Raw genomic sequence first — 16,490 nt, 5'->3', positions numbered from 1 at the left:
TAAGTATATACGTAATCTATACATGGTATAAGTCTTAAATATTCACTTCAACATGAATAATCTAGAACATCTTAAGGTTTCTTTTCTTGCCACGTATACACATGGGTAATTATATACATAGATGTTCCTTCATTAAAAACAATAGCTAACAAGTATTGAATGCTAGGTACCCTGCCCTTTACATGCATTATCTCATTTAATCCTCTCAACTACATCTTCTTCAAATCACTTACGAGGAAATTGAGAACTGAGAGAAATTACATAATTTTTACAAGATCACAACTAATAAACTTCAGGCATAGTGTTTGAACCCAGATAATGTTTATTAGCAAATATCTCACCGACACAATGTAGTCTGTTCTTCATTCCTTCAAGGTGTAGGTTTTTATACTCTTTAACTTCAAAGCATTTTTTTTTTTTTTTTTTTTTTTTTAGTGCTTACTATATGGAAGACTTTGTGTTTTTTTGTTTGTTTTTTACTTTTTATTTTGAAATAATTTTAGACTTAATAATAAAAAACACAGTTCACATATATTTTTCATCTAGCTTCTCTTAATGTTAATAACTTATATAACCAGAGTACAATTATCAAGATTATAAACATCAGGAAATTAACATTGATAGAATGCTATTAAGTAAACTACAGACCTTATATAATTTTCACTAGTTTTGCCGTTAATATCCTTTTCTTATTCTAAAATCCAACTTAGGATCCCACATCACATTTAGTTGTGGGATCCTAGGTCTCACACTAAGGAATTCCTAGTCTCCTTAGTCTCCAACCTATGGCAATTCCACAGTCTTCTTTCTTTCTCTTTCTTTCTCTTTCTCTTTCTTTCTCTTTCTTTCTCTGTCCTGTCTCCCCTTCCCTTCCCTTCCCTTCCTTTCCCATGACACTTTCGATGAATACTGGTCAGTTATTTTGCATATCGTTTTTCAATTTGAGTTTGTGTGGTTTCTCATGGTTCAGCTGAGATTGTATATTTTTGGGAAGAATATCACAGAAGCGATGGACTCTTCTGAGGCATCAGAAAATACATGATGTTGATATTTTGTTATAGGTAATGTTGTTTCCCCACTGTGAAACTATTCTTTTCATCTTTTTCTTTAATGGATATTTTGGAGGAGATACTTTGAGACTATGCAAATGTCCTTTTTCTCCTCAAATTTTGACCCACTGCTTTTAGTTACCTTTGGTGCATATGTATTTTAAATCTTGTTCTTGGACTACTTCTTACAATATGGTAAGCCAATGATTGTTTTGTGGATTTTTCACAATTATACAGTTTCACAATTACAAAGGTATTGCCCTCTCAACTTTTAACTATCGAGTTAATGGCTAGGATTTCTTGTGCTTTAGCAGGGGATGATAGTAAATAAAACTGAAAGAATAATATTTAACTTAAAAAGAAAATTTGAAGAGCTAATCCTTGTAAATTCAGGCATAAGACAATCTTCATTCTAGAGTAGCAAAGGGTAGAGTGGATTTGTTAAATTTCTATAAAATGACAAAAGATTATGTATAAGATGAACTTGGAGTAGTTGACCCAATTTTTGATTATTAGAACTAAGAAATGCCTATTAAAAACAACAACTACTTAAGACTAGTGTGAGAGAATTAGTACTTTACATGCAAGAAGACTACTCAGCCACCTAAGAAATCTTAGGCTAAAAATAAATATCTAATATCAATATAGTTGAAAGAAAATAATACATTAATAATGTCTATAATAGAGCTTCTAAGGAAAATGGTTACATAAACATATGTTTTGTTGTTGTTGTTGTTGTTGTTGTTTTTGAGACAAAGTCTCACTCTGTCACCCAGGCTGGAGTGCACTGGCGTGATCTCGGCTTACTGTAGCCTCGGCCTCCCAGGTTCACGCTATTCTCCTGCTTCAGCCTCCCAAGTAGCTGGAACTACAGGCACCCGCCACCACGCCCCGCTAATTTTTTTCTATTTTTAGTAGAGACGGGGTTTCATCGTGTTAGACAGAATGTTCTTGATCTCCTAACCTCGTGATCCGTGCACCTCAGCCTCACAAAATGCTGGGATTACAGGCATGAGCCACCGTGCCTGGCCATAGGCATATGTTTTTAAGAAGTTAAGCCCATTTGTCAATTTTGGCTTTTGTTGCCATTGCTTTTGGTGTTTTAGACATGAAGTCCTTACCCATGCCTATGTCCTGAATGGTATTCCCTAGGTTTTCTTCTAGGGTTTTTATGGTATTAGGTCTAACATTTAAGTCTCTAATCCATCTCGAATTAATTTTCATATAAGGAGTAAGGAAAGGATCCAGTTTCAGCTTTCTGCTTATGGCTAGCCAATTTTCCCAGCACCATTTATTAAATACGGAATCCTTTCCCCATTTCTTGTTTTTGTCAAGTTTGTCAAAGATCAGATGGCTGTAGATGTGTGGTATTATTTCTGAGGGCTCTGTTCTGTTCTATTGGTCTATATCTCTGTTTTGGTACCAGTACCATGCTGTTTTGGTTACTGTAGCCTTGTAGTATAGTTTGAAGTCAAGTAGCATGCTTCTGCACAGCAAAAGAAACTACCATCAGAGTGAACAGGCAACCTACAGAATGGGAGAAAATTTTTGCAATCTACTCATCTGACAAAGGGCTAAATCCAGAACCTACAAAGAACTCAAACAAATTTACAAGAAAAAAACAACCCCATCAAAAAGTGGGCAAAGGATATGAACAGACATTTCTCTAAAGAAGACATTCATACAGCCAACAGACACATGAAAAAATGCTCATCATCACTGGCCATCAGAGAAATGCAAATCAAAACCACAATGAGATACCATCTCACACCAGTTACAATGGCAGTCATTAAAAAGTCAAGAAACAACAGGTGCTGGAGAGGATGTGGAGAAATAGGAACACTTTTACACTGTTGGTGGGATTGTAAACTAGTTCAACCATTGTGGAAAACAGTATGGCGATTCCTCAAGGATCTAGAACTAGAACTACCATTTGACCCAGCCATCCCATTACTGGGGATATACCCAAAGGATTATAAATCATGCTGCTATAAAGACACATGCACACGTATGTTTATTGCGGCACTATTCACAATAGCAAAGACTTGGAATCAACCCAAATGTCTATCAGTGACAGACTGGATTAAGAAAATGTGGCACATATACACCACAGAATACTATGCAGCCATAAAAAAGGATGAGTTCGTGTCCTTTGTAGGGACATGGGTGCAGCTGGAAACTTTCTCAGCAAACTTTCGCAAGAACAGAAAACCAAACACCGCATGTTCTCACTCATAGGTGGGAATTGAACAATGAGATCACTTGGACATGGGAAGGGGAACATCACACACCGGGGCCTATTATGGGGAGTGGGGAGGAGGGAGGGATGGCATTGGGAGTTATAACTGATGTAAATGACGAGTTGATGGATGCTGACGAGTTGATGGGTGCAGCACACCAACATGGCATATGTATACATATGTAACACACCTGCACATTGTGAACATGTACCCTAGAACTTAAAGTATTAAAAAAAAAAAAAAAAGAAGTTAAGCCCTTTCTTAAACAAGCAAAAAGAACCAGAAATAGAAGAAAAAAATTACATCTTTACTGAAACAAAAAAAGGCCCCAGCTTTGTACTACTAGCACTAGTTCTACTCTCATTGCCAGGTTTAAATTTTATTTTTAAGTAGTGCTGTAGCAAAGAACGTTGTATATATCACTTTACCTAATGATACTTTATTTCTCTGTGTGTGTGTGTGTTTGTGTGTTTGTGTCTGTGTGTGTGCGCGCGCATGCGCGTGCATTTGTGCATGTGCGTTTATTTTATTTAAATAAATATTCAGATTAATTCTTCAGGGAAAGTAATATCCATTAAGCAGTATGTATACAAGACTGCTTCTTTTGCCTTCTTGATCTTCCTTGCATTAGTCCTGAATCAGGTTTTATCAACAATAAGAAATACCTATACTTTATAGCATAATATCCTGTAAAAAAGATAATGACGATTTTATATTGAGCTCTTATATGTCAAGTACTCAGCTAAAGTGCTTATCTTATTATGTCACCAAATTATTTCTGCTGTGGAGTACAAAGGCAAACTTTTTAAAACCCTTTTCATCTTTTTTTTACATAATATATTTAAGTAGCAAGTAGAATTCTTGAAGACAATGAGGTTACCAGCTATAAAGAAAAAATAGCCTTTTCTTAAACTCTCTTCTAGGTAAAGAGTAAATATTTTTCTATTTGGTGAAATTGAACTTGGTAAAAATAATTTTTATGGGCTTTACCATCAGACAACCACATGTGTCAGAGTTCATTAGTTACTGTTGTTGACCCAAAACCTACCCTTTGTACATTAGTTGCATGCAGCCATCAGTAGCAACTATGCCTTTCCCATGATGAATGCTGATAAAAAGAAATATAAATTCTGTAAGAATATGGACAGACTCATCATAGCAGTACTGTAGTCTATGGAAGTGATTTACAGCAATACCAGAATATGAAGACAAGTTTTTGAATTCTGTATGCTTGGAAAGCTCATTGAAATGGTCTTTCTAATGATGTTATATGTCGATTTAAGATTACCTTCCCCATATGTATCTATCTTATGAGAAAAATTATCTACATACTTTATGGATTCAATCAACAATTAGGCAAATGCTAGCCTTGCATTATTTTAATTAGTCAATATTTTAAAATGAAATCCAACTATTTTTCTTAGTAAATCCAGTTATTCTGTGAATTGCCTGTAGAATTCAATACAGAAATCTTTCTGTAGTTAGATTATTTAAATGGTGAGAGTTTTCATGTGGCTGATTATAAATTCACTTATAGGCAAGCAGTATCTTTTTCCTTATTATAGATTATGTTCTCTTTAAAGCATCTGTGAATTTAATGACTTCCTTGCTTGAGTGTGGGAACAGTGCATGCAGAGTATTAAAATGAATATAAAATGCCCATTATAGTCCAAATGTTTAATATCAGCATTAGTTATTGCAGTAAAACCAATGCAAGGCTACATCCACAAAGCCCAAAAAATTAATAAAGATGATTAGAAGTGCTTTTGTCATTTTAAATGGGTCACAACTGAGGCCATTTTGAAATCATGGTTTAAACTTGCCTCCAGTTAAACTCTGAAATGTATTTCCCTTTGTTGAGGGGTATGGGGGGTGTTCACTTTATTGGGGACTCCCAGGCCAGAGTCTTGGACACTTAAAACCTACAAGTATATTGCTATCTGTATTTAGAAGATAAGGGTGCAACCCATTCAAATGTGGTGGTATTTTTTTTAAATTATTCATTAAGGTAACATAGGAATTCTGTTGCAAGTGAACAGATGTGAGGTGATTTGGGATGAATAAGATGAATATAACATGTTAATTGATGGTTGTGGCAACACGCATTTGTGTGAAATTACTATATTCGAACCACTATTAATTTGGGGGGTATAAGAAAACTCAAGAGGATTTGGTATACTTAAACTTATTCTGTAAATTGGTATTTTAAATTATATTATTTTTATCTACTCCATATTTTATCTTTCAAAAGACCATATATTTAGAAATTTATATTTTTAAAAGTATACAGAAAGTTTAAATATGTTGAATTATTTTGAAAAAAATTTTTATCTGATACTGAGAATTAACATTTTCCCCTCTCATAGATATGGAGTCTGGAGAACGGTTACCATCCTCAGCAGCCTCCTCTACTACACCAACTTCATCTTCGACACCTTCTGTGGCTTCAGTAGTTTCAAAAGGTGGCCTTTCCACTGGAGTTGCTTCACTTAGCTCTACAATCAACCCATGTGGTAAATACCCTTTTTAAACTCAGTTTTAGAATGCCATTCTTTAAATAATTTGCATAGTATTTTATTGAGCTCTGAATAAAATGTTCTCATGACTTGCATTGACCTGTTGAATAAAGGCTAAGTTAAACACCTAGTCTTTTTGCTTTTTCAGGATTTTACAGTGGGAAAGCACTGGTTATTCTATGCTGTTAGAAATTGTCTTTGAGAGTTAAATCTTGATACCATCATTTGTTTTATCATTTTAATTAATAAATTAGTGAAGTCTTTTAAAACAATAGGCCCAAGAGGGAATGAAATAGAAGGAAGTCCTTGGTAGATACTTTGCTCTAGATTTCCTTCCAGTATTTGAAATGACCTTGTAAGCTCCAGCTACTCCAGTTCACAGATGTACACTAAGGCAGATCATTTACTTGATGGAAAATGTTTTTAAAGTTTAGAGCATAACAAATTTCGCTTAAACATGAATAAAATTTGGCTGAGCGCAGTGGCTCACTGTGTAATCCCAGCACTTTGGGAGGCTAAGGCGAGCAGATCACCTGAGGTCAGGAGTTCGAGACCAGCCTGACCAACATGGGGAAACCTCATCTCTATTAAAAATACAAAATTAGCCAGGCATGGTGGTGCATGCCTATAATCCCGGCTACTCAGGAGGCTGAGGCAGGAGAATCGCTTGAACCCAGGAGGTGGAGGTTGTAGTGAACCAAAATTGCGCCATTGCACTCCAGCCTGGGTAACAAGAGTGAAACTCCGTCTCAAAGAAAAAAAAAAAAAAGAATAAAATTTATATTTGCGTAAAAGGAGAGCTTTATTTCAGAAGTGAAAATATCCTCAATTTTGATTAATTATGTAGAGGATATCTTTAAGCACCTCCCAAAATCACTTTTGGCTCTTTTACAAAGGTGTGGTAGAATACATTCCTTTTATTAAATACTTAAAGTTATTTAACTCATTTATTTATTGGTAGGAAGCATTTTAACTTTAACTATTTCTTATAGATTATTTCATGTTTATAAGCAGTAAACTAAATGATATTTTTCTTATTCAGAATTAAAATTGAAACTTTTGCATAAATGTAATGCATAAATGTTTAATATTTGCTTACAAAATACCCTAGCAAATTGTCAAATAAATGTTTTCATTCATTTTTGTTTTTCCAGTCAATGGAATGACAAGAAGGATGCCATTCTGTCATTATATTATGATCAAACCATTTTCTAATATATTCTTAGGGATTACAAAATAACTAAAATAGCACTATATATGTGTGTATATGTATATGTGTGTGTGTATATATATATCTATCTATACATATATAGATATAGATATAGATATAGATTTTTTTTTTTTTTGAGATGGAGTCTCGCACTGTCACCCAGGCTGGAGTGCAATGGCACGATCTTGGCTCATTGCAAGCTCCACTTCCCAGGTTCACGCCATTCTCGTTGCCTCATCCTCCTGAGTAGCTGGGACTACAGGTGCCTACCACCACGTCCAGTTAATTTTTTTGTATTTTTAGTAGAGACGGGGTTTCACCGTGTTAGCCAGGATGGTCTTGATCTCCTGACCTCGTGATCTGCCCACCTCAGCCTCCCAAAGTGCTGGGATTCCAGGCATGAGCCACTGCGCCCAGCTGCACTATATATTTTTTAAAAATCAATATAACTTCTCTACCCTGTGGACAATCTTCATCAAATAATTAGCAAGTTTGTTCACATTTTCCTTATATGCAAAATGATGGCTGGACTCTAAGTGTCCAAGGCTCTGATGATATACCATGCTCAAAAATAGTGATGCTTATGATTGACTTTTTACCTCAGATAACTTTGTGTAAATGATTGTACTCAGCTGTACTTATGTAATTATATTTTGCTGATTTTTGTAACTCTTCTTTCTCTTTCCCTTGTTGTGAGCTCCTTTCAGTGTATTCTAATCTGCTGTCTTTATATTTATTTCTGAATTAGTCTTTTACATAGTATTCCTAAAGAAATGTCTTTTCTTATGTTGAAGGCTTCAGTAGCATCCTTGAGTACAGATTCTGAGTTTTCTGAACACTTTTTCTCACTTAGTTTTCTGAATTAGTGACATTGGAATTTGCTTGCAGTTCTCATGAGTCACATGTTGGGCACTATTTTTTGTTTATTAGTGGATGGTTGGAAACTGCAGAAGGGATGGAGTGTGCTGAGTTGCTGAATAACATTAGAAATCTTGTCTAGAAAGGGATGCATGTTTTTAATCGTTATTTGCTGCTAGTAAGAAAGGGTGTAGAGTATTTATATTGGGATGCTTACATTGAATGAAAGTATAATTCCATTTACGCAGAAATGTGTCATTTATTAACACATATTTTTAGTACCTACAACATGAGTGTTTTTCATTTTGTAGGTAAAATAAATTTTTCTAAACTTTCACAGTGTTGTAGTCCATGATTAAAATGAAGCCTTTTACAGCAGCCCCAGTCAGGGACTTACAGATAAAACTCCTGTCTCCCTGGAACAAAGCACCTGGGGGAAGGGGTGGCTGTGGTCACAGCTTCAGCATACCTAAACACTCCTGCCTGCCAGCTCTGAAGAGAGCGGCGGATCTCCCAGCACAGCACTGAAGCTCTGCTAAGGGACAGACTGCCTCCTTAAGTGGGTCCCTGACCCCCGTGCATCCTGACTAGGAGACAACTCCTAGCAGGGGTGACAGACACCTCAAACAGGAGAGCTCCGGCTGGCATCTGGCAGATGCCTCTCTGGGATGAAGTTTCTAGAGGAAGGAATAGGCAGCAATCTTTGCTGTTCTGCAGCCTCCACTGGTGATACCCAGGGAAGCAGGTCTGGAGTGGACCTCCAGCAGACCTGCAGCAGAGGGGCCTGACTGTTAGAGAGAAAACTAACAAACAGAAAGACATAGCATCAATATCAACAAAAAGGACATCCACACAGAAACCCCATCCAAAGGTCAACAACATCAAAGACCAAAGGTAGATAAATCCACGAAGATGAGGAAAAACCAGCGCAAAAGAGCTGAAAATTCCAAAAACCAAAATACCTCTTCTCCTCCAAAGAATCACAACTCCTCGCCAGCAAGAGAACAAAACTGGATGGAGAAAGGAGTTTGACTAACTGACAGAAGTCGGCTTCAGAAGGTGGATAATAACAAACTCCTCCGAGCTAAAGTAGCATGTTCTAAACCAATGCAAGAAAGCTAAGAACCTTGAAAAAAGGTTAGAGGAACTGCTAACTAGAATAATCAGTTTATAGAAGAACATAAATGACCTGATGGAGCTGAAAAACACAGCACAAGAACTTCGTGAAGCATATGCAAGTATCAATAGCCAAATCAAGCAGAAGAAAGGATATCAGAGATTGAATCAGCGTAATGAAATAAAGCATGAAGACAAGATTAGAGAAAAAAGAATGAAAGGAAAGAACAAAGCCTCCAAGAAATACAGGACTATGTGGAAAGACTGAACCTATGTTTGATTGGTGTACCTGAAATTGACAAGGAGAATGGAACCAAGTTGGAAAACACTCTTCAAGATATTATCCAGGAGAATTTCCCCAAGCTATCAAGACAGGCCAACATTCAAATTTAGGAAATACAGAGAACACCACAAAGGTATTCCTCAAGAAAAGCAACCCCAAGACACATAATCGTCAGATTTACCAAGGTTGAAATGAAAGAAAAGATGTTAAGGGCAGCCAAAGAGAAAGGTCGGGTTACCCACAAAGGAAACCCCATCAGACTAACAGCAGATCTCTCTGCAGAAACCCTAGAAGCCAGAAGTGGGGGCCAATATTCAACATTGTTAAAGGAAAGAATTTTCAACCCAGAATTTCATATCCCGCCAAACTGAGCTTCATAAGCGAAGAAGAAATAAATCTTTTACAGACAAGCAAATGCTGAGAGATGTTGTTACCACGAGGCCTGCCTTACAAGAGCTCCTGAAGGAAGCACTAAACATGGAAAGGAATAACCGGTACCAGCCACTGCAAAAACATGCCAAATTGTAAAGACCATCAACGCTATGAAGAAACTGCACCAACTAACGGGCAAAATAACCAGCTAGCATCATAATGACAGGATCAAGTTCACACATAACAATATTAACCTTAAATGTCAATTAAAGGCTGAATGCCCTAATTAAAGGACACAGGCTGGCAGATTGGATAAAGAGTCAAGACCCATTGGTGTGCTGTATTCAGGAGATCCAGCTCACAGGCAAAGACACACATAGGCTCAAAATAAAGGGATGGAGGAATATTTACCAAGCAAATGGAAAGAAAAAAAAAAAAAAGCAGGGGTTGCAATCCTAGTCTCTGAGAAAACAGACTTTAAACCAACAAAGATCAAAGGAGACAGAAAAGGACATTACATAATGGTAAAGGGATCAATGCAACAAGAAGAACTAACTATCCTAAATATATGTGCACCCAGTACAGGAGCACCCAGATTCCATAGAGTTCGACTCCCACACAATAATAGTGGATGACTTTAACACCCACTGCCAATATTAGGTCAACAAAACAGAAAATTAACAAGGATATTCAGGACTTGAACTCAGCTCTGGACCAAGCAGAACTAATACACATCTACAGAACTCTCCATCCCAAATCAACAGAATATAGAGCCCTCTCAGCACCATGTCTCACTTATTCTACAGTTGACCACATAATTGGAAGTAAAACACTCCTCAGCAATTGCAAAAGAATAGAAATCATAACAAACAGTCTCTCAGACCACAGTGCAATCAAATTAGAACTCAGGATTAAGAAACTCACTCAAAACCACACAACTGCATGGAAACGGACCAACCTGCTCCTGAATGAGTACTGGGTAAATAACGAAATGAAGGCAGAAATAAAGATGTTCCTTGAAACCAATGAGAACAAAGATACAATGTACCAGAATCTCTGGGACACAGCTAAAGCAGTGTTTAGAGGGAAATTTATAGCGCTAAATGCCCACAGAAGAAACTGGGAAAGATCTAAAATCAACACCTTGTCAGAAGACAAGAAATAACTAAAACCAGAATAGAACTGAAGGAGAGAGACAAAAAAACCCTTCAAAAAAATCAATGAATCCAGGTGCTGGTTTTTTGAAAAGATCAACAAAATAGATAGACTCCTAGCCAGACTAATAAAACATAGAGAGAATAGAATAGATGCAATAAAAAAATGATAAGGTGGATATCACCACCGATCCCACAGAAATACAGACTGCCATCAGAGAATACATCTCTATGCAAATAAACTAGAAATCCAGAAGAAATGGATAATTTCCTGGACACATGCACCCTCCCAAGACTAAACCAGGAAGAAGTCAAATCCCTGAATAGACCAATAACAAGTTCTGAAACTGAGGCAATAATTAATAGTCTACCAACCAAAGGAAGCCCAGGACCAGATGAATTCACAGCCAAATTCTACCAGAGGTACAGAGAGGAACCGGTACCATTCCTTTTGAAACTATCCTAAACAATAGAAAAAGAGGGAATCCTCCCTAATTCGTTTTATGAGACCAGCATCATCCTCATACCAAAGCCTGGCAGAGACACACACACACACAAAAAAAGAGAATTTTAGACCAATATCCCTGACGAACATCAATGCAAAAATCCTCAATAAAATACTGGCACACCGAATCCAGCAGCACATCAAAAAGCTTATCCACCACAATCAAGTTGGCTTCATCCCTGGGATGCAAAGCTGGTTCAACATACACAAATCAATAAACGTAATCCATCACATAAACAGAAACAACGACAAAATCCACATGATTATCTCAATAGATGCAGAAAAGGCCTGTGATAAAATTCATCACCCCTTCATGCTAAAACCTCTCAATAAACTGAGTATTGATGGAACGTATTTCCAAATAATAAGAGCTATTTATTACAGACCCACAGCCAATATCATACTGAATGGGCTAAAGCTGGAAGCATTCCCTTTGAAAACCGGCACAAGACAAGGATGCCCTCTCTCACCACTCCTATGCAACATAGTGTTGGACGTTCTGGCCAGGGCAATCAGGCAAGAGAAAGAAATAAAGGGTATGCAAACAGGAAAAGAGAAAGTCAAATTGTCTCTCTTTTCAGATGACATGATTGTATATATCATCTCAGCCCAAAATCTCCTTAAGCTGATAAGTAACTTCAGCAAAGTCTCAGGATACAAAATCAATGTGCAAAAATCACAAGCATTTTTATATACCAACAGTAGACAAACAGAGAGCCAAATCATGAGTAAACTCCCATTCACAGCTGCTACAAAGAGAATAAAATACCTAGGAATACAACTTACCAAGGGATGTGAAGGACCTGTTCAAGGGGAACTATAAACCACTGCTCAAGGAAATAAGAGAGGACAGAAACAAATGGAAAAACATTCCATGCTCATGGCTAGGAAGAATCAGTCATGAAAATGGCTATAATGTGCAAAGTAATTTATAGATTTAATGCTATCCCCGTCAAGCTACCAATGACTTTCTTCACAGAATTAGGAAAAAAACTACTTTAAATTTCATATGGAACCGAAAAAGAGCTCGTATAGCCAATACTATCCCAAGCAAAAAGAACAAAGCTGGAGGCATCACACTACCTGACTTCAAAGTATACTACAAGGCTACAGTAACCAAAACAGTATTGTACTGGTACCACAACAGATATATAGACCAATGGAACAGAGCAGAGGCCTCAGAAATAATGCCACACATCTACAACCATGTGATCTTTGACAAACCTGACAAAAACAAGCAATGGGGAAAGGATTTCCTCTTTAATAAATGGTGTTGGGAAAACTGGCTAGCTATATGCAGAAAACTGAAACTGGATCCCTTCCTTGCACCTTATGCAAAAATTAACTCAAGTTGCATGAAAGACTTAAATGTCAGACCTAAAACCATGAAAACCCTAGAAGAAAACCTAGGCAATACCAGTCAGAACATAGGAATGGGCAAAGACTTCATGACTAAAACACCAAAAGCAATGTCAACAAAAGCCAAAATTGACAAATGGGATCTAATTAAACTAAAGAGCTTCTGCACAGCAAAATAAACTATCATCAGCGTGAACAGGCAACCTACAGAATGGGAGAAAGGTTTTGCAATCTAGCCTTCTGACAAAGGGCTAATATCCAGAATCTACAAGGAACTGAAACGAATGTACAAGAAAAAAAAAAGAAAAGAAAGAAAATAAAAAACATCAAAATGTGAGTGAAGGATATGAACAGACACTTCTCAAAAGAAGACATTGATGCAACCAACAAACATATGAAAAAAACTCATCATCTCTGGTCATTAGAGAAATGTAAATCAAAACCACAATGAGATACCATCTCATGCCAGTTAGAATGGCAATCATTAAAAAGTGAGGAAACAACAGATGCTGGAGAGGATGTGGAGAAATAGGAACGCTTTTATTTATGCTGTTGGGAGTGTAAATTAGTTCCACCATTGTGGAAGACAGTATGGCAATTCCTCAAGGATCTGGAACCAGAAATACCATTTGACCCAGCAATTCCATTAGTGGGTGTATACCCAAAGGATTATAAATCATTCTACTATTGTGTCCAGAATTGGTGGGTTATTGGTCTCACTGACTTCAGGAACGAAGCCGCAGACCCTCACGGTGAGTGTTACAGTTCTTAAAGATGGTGTGTCCGGAGTTTGTTCCTTCAGACGTTCAGATGTGTCTGGAGCTTCTTTCTTTTGCTGGGTTCGTGGTCTCGCTGTCAGGAGTGAAGCTGCAAACCTTCGCGGTGAGTGTTACAGCTCATAAAGGCAGCGTGGACCCAAAGAGTGAGCAGCAGCAAGATTTATTGCAAAGAGTGAAAGAACAAAGCTTCCACAGTGTGGAAGGCGACCGGGGCAGGTTGTCACTGCTGGCTCTGGCTGCCCTATCTGACCCCACCCACATCCTACTGATTGGTCTGTTTTACAGAGAGCTGATTGGTCCATTTTGACAGAGTGCTGAGCTAGACACAGAGTGCTGATTGTTGCATTTACAATCCTTGAGCTAGACACGGAGTGCTAGAGGGAAAAGTTCTCCAAGTCCCCACTAGGTTAGCTAGATACAGAGTTAGCTAGATACAGGTACCAGTTGGTGTATTTACAAACCCTGAGCTAGACACAGAGTGCTGATTGGTGCGTTTATAATCCTTGAGCTAGACACAGAGTGCTGATTGGTGTATTTACGATCCTCCAGCTAGACATAAAAGTTCTCCAAGTCCCCATCGGGCTCAGGAGCCCAGCTGGCTTCACCCACTGGATCCTGCACCAGGGCTGCAGGCAGTGCTGCCTGCAAGTTGCCAGCCCTCCCTGAGCTCCTGAGTCCTTGTGGCACCTGTGGGGGAGGCTCAGGCCACACGGGCGCCCACCTCAGCGAGGGGAGCTCAGACATGGCGGGCTACAGGTCCTGAGCCCTGCCCCGCGGGGAGGCAGCAAAGGCTCCAGGAGAATTCGAGCACAGCCTCGGTGGACTGGCTCTGCTGGGGGACCTGGTGCACCCACTGCAGCTGCTGTCCCGGGTGCTAAGCCCCTCACTGCTCTGGGCTGCAGTGCTGGCCAGCCGCTCTGTGTGCGGGACCCGCCAAGCCTGTGCCTGCACCCGCCAGAACTCACAATGGCCCCACAAGCACAGGGCGCAGCCCCTGTTCCCACCCTTGTCTCTCCCTCCACACCTCCCTGCAAGCAGAGGGAGGAGGTTCCAGCCTCAGCCAGCCCAGAGAGGGGCTCCCATGGTGCCCTGGCGGGCTGAAGGGCTCCTCAAGTGCTGCAAGAGTGGATGTGGAGGCTGAGGAGGTGCTGAGAGTGAGGACTGCTAGCACATTGTCACCTCTCACTATAAAGACACATGCATACGTATATTTATTGTGGCACTATTCACAATAGCAAAGACTTGGAACCAACCCAAATGCCCATCAGTGATAGACTGGATAAAGAAAATGTGGAACATATACACCGTGGAATACTATGCAGCCGTAAAAAAAGAACGATTTCATGTCCTTTGCAAGAACATGGATAAAACTGGAAACCATCATTCTCAGCAAACTAACACGGGAACAGAAAACCAAACACCACATGTTCTCACTCATAAGTGGGAGTTGAATAGTGAGAACACATGGACACAGGGAGAGGAACATTACACACTGGGGGCTGTCGAGGGGTGGGGCAGCAAGGGAAGGGAGAGCATTAGAACAAATACCTAATGCATGCAGGGCTTAAAACCTAGATGATGTGTTGATAGGTACAGCAAACCACCATGGCACATGTATACCTACGTGGCAAACCTGCATGTTCAGCACATGTATCCCAGAACTTAAAATTAAAAAAAAAAAAAAAAAGTATATGGTTATTAGATATCAAACCAGTGTGACAGACTGAATTGGCTTTTTGTTTTTAGAATTCTCATCACTTTGGACTGTTGGTTAATGTTTCAGTCAATTCAACTAAAGATAATAGAAATCACTGAAGTTATTTTAAGCAGAAAGAAATTTAATATAAGGAATTAGGTACTCAGAAAATTATTGAAGAGCTGGCCCCTGGCCCCTATGAATGATTTCAATCCAGTGGCCATAAACCACTGACAGAACTCCAGGGCTGTTTTGCATTGCCTGCTGGATCTGAACTTGCCAAAAGGATACTTCATGAGCTACCATTTACTCAACTTAACAGTTTTTAATTCTTCCAAATACATCCCGATGGCAGAATCTAAATTACTTTCAGAACCCTGGCTGCAAGAGAGACTGGTAAATGTAGTTTTTAGCTGCCAGCTCCTGCATCATTGGAAGGCATGCTAAAAATAAGTTGAAACAAATCTTGAATGAACCAATTATCTACCCATTTAAACTCATCTGATTATAGCTCCTCTGCCATATCTCCCCAGCTCTGTATTGTAATAAACTTTCCTGATACATGTATATGAACTTTATTCCCATTTCAACTGCCCATTTCTTTAAAATCTATTTCAGTAGTGCATCTAGTAGCTTATGTGTATTTATTACAAATCTCCTTTGAAATCCTGTTCTGTGTAAGAATATAAATTAAACCAAATAGAATAAATGCTCAACTCAAAGTGATATGGCTCTTAACTTTCACAGACAATAGCAAATATCTATTGGTTTTTTATTAAAGATTATAAAGGATTTTTTCAGTACTTCATTTCTTCTGTACTGTGTCATTAATTCTTCTTTATCTACTGGATCATGCTCATCAGTATAAAAGCATGCTGTTAGTATCACCCATCCTAAAAAAAGCAGTATGTACAAAAAAACCTTCTTTTTAGGGGGAGCCAGGGGGAGACAGAGTCTCGCTCTGTTTGGCTAGAGTGCTGTGGTGTGATCACACCTCACTGCAGTCTCAACCTCCGAGGCTCAGGCAACCTCTCAACCTCCGCCTCCTTAGTAGCTGGAACTACAGGCAAGCCCAGCTAATTTAATTTTTTTTTTTTTTTTTTTTTTGTAGAGACTCACTCTGTTGCCCAGACTGGTCTCAAACTCCTAGGCTGAAGCGATCGTCTTATTTGAACCTCCCAAATTGCTGGGATTACACATGTGAGCCACTGCGCCTGGCCCCCAAACCATTTTTACATCCCAATACTCTTCTGGCTATTGCCCTATTTTCTGCCAGAACGTTCACAGCCCAACTTCTGAAAGGAGATAGTTACATATGCTTTCTTCTTGTCTTTTGCACACGTCCCAACTCAC

General features: G+C 38.6%; 1 protein-coding gene across 4 annotated transcripts in view; it reads left to right on the top strand.

Moving 5' to 3' along the window:
• BAZ2B (bromodomain adjacent to zinc finger domain 2B) overlaps positions 1 to 16,490 on the top strand; it is a 310,475-nt gene that overhangs the window by 134,471 nt on the left and 159,514 nt on the right. For all 4 annotated transcript variants that reach the window (XM_025405435.1, XM_025405437.1, XM_025405434.1 and 1 more), the window contains exon 3: positions 5,656 to 5,802. In XM_025405435.1, coding sequence (XP_025261220.1) covers positions 5,658 to 5,802 — 145 coding nt within the window. In that variant the 5' untranslated portion in view covers positions 5,656 to 5,657. The remainder of the gene's footprint in view (positions 1 to 5,655; positions 5,803 to 16,490) is intronic.

The sequence above is a fragment of the Theropithecus gelada genome, chromosome 12, assembly GCF_003255815.1.
Source record: "Theropithecus gelada isolate Dixy chromosome 12, Tgel_1.0, whole genome shotgun sequence".
In the NCBI taxonomy this organism is placed as follows: domain Eukaryota; kingdom Metazoa; phylum Chordata; class Mammalia; order Primates; family Cercopithecidae; genus Theropithecus; species Theropithecus gelada.
The sequence above is the reverse complement of the archived record's forward strand: the minus strand, read 5'-3'. Positions and strand labels throughout refer to the sequence as shown.